Source organism: Ipomoea triloba, chromosome 3 (assembly GCF_003576645.1).
Source record: "Ipomoea triloba cultivar NCNSP0323 chromosome 3, ASM357664v1".
In the NCBI taxonomy this organism is placed as follows: domain Eukaryota; kingdom Viridiplantae; phylum Streptophyta; class Magnoliopsida; order Solanales; family Convolvulaceae; genus Ipomoea; species Ipomoea triloba.
In genome coordinates, this window is record NC_044918.1 from 2,016,989 (window position 1) to 2,020,975 (window position 3,987).

At 33.8% G+C, this 3,987-nt stretch overlaps 1 protein-coding gene across 2 annotated transcripts; it reads right to left on the bottom strand.

Moving 5' to 3' along the window:
- Positions 1 to 347: 347 nt before the first annotated feature.
- On the bottom strand, positions 348 to 3,950 carry LOC116013885. Of its 2 annotated transcripts, none has more exons than XM_031253845.1 (5): positions 2,242 to 2,428; positions 1,694 to 1,966; positions 1,498 to 1,594; positions 1,182 to 1,290; positions 348 to 665 (listed from the first exon to the last, which is right to left on the bottom strand). In XM_031253845.1, exons 1-5 carry the CDS (start codon positions 2,425 to 2,427, stop codon positions 590 to 592), a joined length of 741 nt encoding a protein of 246 aa, XP_031109705.1. In that variant the 5' UTR covers position 2,428; the 3' UTR covers positions 348 to 589. The 2 variants fall into 2 exon arrangements, with proteins under 2 accessions (XP_031109705.1, XP_031109706.1); XM_031253846.1 differs by lacking the exon at positions 2,242 to 2,428 and adding an exon at positions 3,792 to 3,950 and having other exon boundaries at positions 359 to 665.
- Between the last annotated feature and the right edge of the window lie 37 nt (positions 3,951 to 3,987).

The window sequence follows — 3,987 nt, forward strand, 5'->3', positions numbered from 1 at the left end:
CGTCGAATTCTTAATGCTCGCATCTTTAGTGAAATGGCTGAAGCATCTCGTCTTAAATCTTAATGTTAGATAGCTCTGTAACATAGAGCTAAGGAAAATGATAGATCATAAGACTCATAGTAGATGCCTTATCTATATGAAACTTACAGACAAAAACTTCAATTTGCAGAAGGACCCAAGTCACCCAACACCCAAAGACCTCCCTCCACATCAGTTAAAAATTTATTCTAATTTTTACTATTTGAAAAAACAAGAACAATCCCCTTTGAGGATGCTCTAATACTAAACTTTCAAAAATAAAATAATGAAAAACCATTTAAATAATAATAATAATAATAATAATAATAGGCACATCCGATAGCTTATGAGCTTATTATCTACAAGGGAACACCGAAAAAGTGTAGAATTATTGAATACATGAATTTCAAATTCGAATTATATTATATTATATATACAATAAAAGAAAAACCTACCTTAAAAAAGAAAACACTGAACAAGAAAAAAGTGAAAGGGGGAAAAGAAAAATTCCTAACAACTAACAAGCCTCTTCTACTACAGATAGTGCAAAGCAGCCGAAGAAAAAGTTCAATCACACGTTACCACTTTCAGCGATCTGTTTAACTCTCAACGTCAGATATATTAGTACGAGTGTCCCCATGCTCGACCTAAAATGAAAAGGTACCGGACTTCATAAGAAGGCAGAAAAACAGAAATTACTGATGACATACATGCCTATTGGGAATGTTGAGGAGGAAAAAAGTGGTATAAAGACTAAAATGTCTATGTGTAATAATAATACTAATAATAATTAAGGGTAAAAAAAAAAAAATTCTTCCTTTTTCCCTTTCCATCCCCAGAATTGCAATTCATATGAGGGTACGAATAGCAATTCAACAAAATGAGGGAATTGCAATTCCCCCAACCAAACAGTGTAATTTGGGTGACCAAAGAATTATGTTGTAATTCATATGAGGGTATTGAATTACAACTACATCCAACCAAACAGCCCATTAAAAGCACAATGTGTTGTCTAACCATATATACTTAAATAGCTCTTAACTAATGACCTAAATGAGCTTTTTCCATGATTTGTGACCATTTCATGGTACAACCCAAAGAAAAACCAGAAAAAGGAAGCATTCAAAAAATGGAAAGAATTAAGTAAAATAGCCTGCACTTACAGAATTGAGAACAGGAGAACCACTCTTCTTGAATTGAAAGAGGCTGAGCGCTTGTATTTCCTCAATCTGTTGGTAGACATATCATAGGATTTCTCGTTCACGCATTTATCTGGTATAGCAAGCAACTAAAACTTGTAAGGTCGCATCCAAATATGCCAGAAAACTCAGGTAGATGAAGTATCTCACTCATAGATAATGCGTAGAAACGAATGGTTTAATATACATAGTGATGCAAAAGAACAACAAAATGCCTACAGGTTAAAATTGGTAGTAATTTAGGGAATGAAGATTATAAATTGTGAGAAATCGCATCTACCTCTAGAAATTAACTTGGGTAACTCAAGGCTGTTATTCATTAACAGCTGCATGAACTTTCCTCCCAGTTGCGATGTAATTTCTCTCTGCAGTATTCTCTGAAACACAACTAGTTCATAAAAAATCCAACAACACTCCAAAGCAAGAGCATCAAAAATGGGTTAACTTATTTTCAGTAAAACCACAAGAAGACTTACTACTAAAGAATCTTCCATCTTTAAACTACCAGCAGTTTCGTCGGCACATTTAGCTTTAGGAACCTCCAACTTCCCTTTCTCAATATCCACATCCACATATGTCGCATAATTTTCTGTATTGTTCATCTTCTGTTTGATGTGGCTTCGGCAATTTGATTGGGTATCAACGGGCACTGTATTTTTTGCTAGATTTGGATCTAAAACCGGCTCAAATTGTTGGTTGATGGTTCCTCCATCAGGAAACACTGTAACAATTGGAGCCTCTTGGCTATACTGTAATGAAAAAAAGAGCCTTTTTAGTTTCCCACTTTTTCACCCCTTTAAGCACACTATTTGAAGTCATGTGAGGAAATATATGAAGATACAGGGCATAATTTCTATGATAAATGATAGAAATAAATAGGATATGACAACTGGTTACCGAAAGAAAGAGTGCAAGAAAATTAAGATAATAGTAATCACAACCGGGAAGAAGCACATAGAGGATAAAACTGTAGCATAACTGAGAATCTAAATTAATCCAATTGGGGGCTTAAATTTTCACATACAGCAACGATAACTCTCAAATTGGCCATCGGTTTTAAGAGTACATAAGAACACAGAATGGCCATATAGGTATAGAAAATAATATGCATAAAAAATCCGTAAATAAAAATCAAATATCTGCTTTTGATGGTCCCAAACTGTTGTAAAGACAAGAAATCACACTCTCTTGCAAGGTTGCAGAATTGCATCAAGTTTGATCTAACTTCAGACCAACTTCTAGCGTTATACAGACAAAACCAACGGCTACTATACTACAAAAGTATTGAAAGTTGAAACCAAGTGACAAAGAAGTATGATTCTATCTTGACTAGACAGGTACAAGTGGTGATAACGTAACAAAAATCTGGATTAGAAGAAAATTATAAATTTCAAACAATAGTCCAAAAAACACTCGATGCTGAAAACGACTTGAGAATTTTGTTTTGGCATTGTTCATTCCATCAAATATGGTTTAGAAATGGTAAGAATTTGTCCAGTTTTGTATACATACATAAATATACACATACATATTAAATACATTATTCTACTTGCAGTAAGAATTTATTTAACTACCCAAGCTTTTTCACTTGCAATATTAACAAAATCAATTGAAAATTCCATCTCATATTTAGCAGAAACTTCATTTTTACTACTTCATATAACCTTGTGACACATGCCAATTAAGAAATGGTCAATATTTCCTCTCCTTCTATCATGCAACTTGTCAAAGATTAACTACAGAAAAATTAAATGGAAAATCTTATTAAGAATTTTCTGTAGCAGCAGCACCTATACATTTAGCACCTGTGTCAATGCCAAAATCTTATACTGTACTTGTTTGGGAAAAGTCATCTAATCATAATTGAAATTTTGATTTTTTTTTCCCTTTTACTACTTATGAATTAAATCTCGAAATGTTTTCTTAAAATAATGAATTTGGGAACGCATCATACAGCAAATCATCCATTGCCTACATGCTTGGTAAAACATCGGATTGTACAACCTAGAATTTAGCTTCTTATTCTTCTTTTTTTTGCTTATTTAGTCCAAGAATATTCAAGTAGCTTGGTGTCAATCATTGATTAATAACAATTCATAATCATAACTCATTAACCATAATAATAGTTTAATAAAGTCATAATAAACTTTACAAAATTAACCGTTTCTCATTTACTTCAACTATTTTTTTTTTTTTAAATAAGAAGAAGAAGAATCTAATCAAATTATAAAGCAAGTAATCAAGGACAGTGAATTAGCTGTTCAGTAATTGTTCCATCCACTGGAATCTCTATCTCTTCCTTATTTCCACTTGGGAGAGAGGGTTAGAGAGAAAAGCAGAGATCAAAGTTGAGTACAGGCGTATATCACACACGCCAGAAAAATTCGTGTATTGATCATTGATATACAGATATACAGACACGCAGCAACATATATTCCGACACAAACAAAAAAAAATGATCGAAAAGCAGCAAACAAACAGCAAAAAGGTCGGTGAAACAGCATAAAAAATCCCCAAGGTAACAGCTGAAATCTGTTCACAAAATACCAAATCGCAGTCCACAAGAAACCTCACCTCTGCGCTTGAATCCACCGCCATTGAGGGGAGGGAGAGAGAGAGAGAGAGTGCGATTAGAACTGAAAAGAGAAAGCTCTATAGGCTGAACCGCATTAGAGCTTCTCTGCGTTTGTGTGTACGTGTATCTGAATGCATATGAGCTTCAATGTATATGTTAGTATATAAATATAGAGAGGGGGAGGGGGGGGGGGTT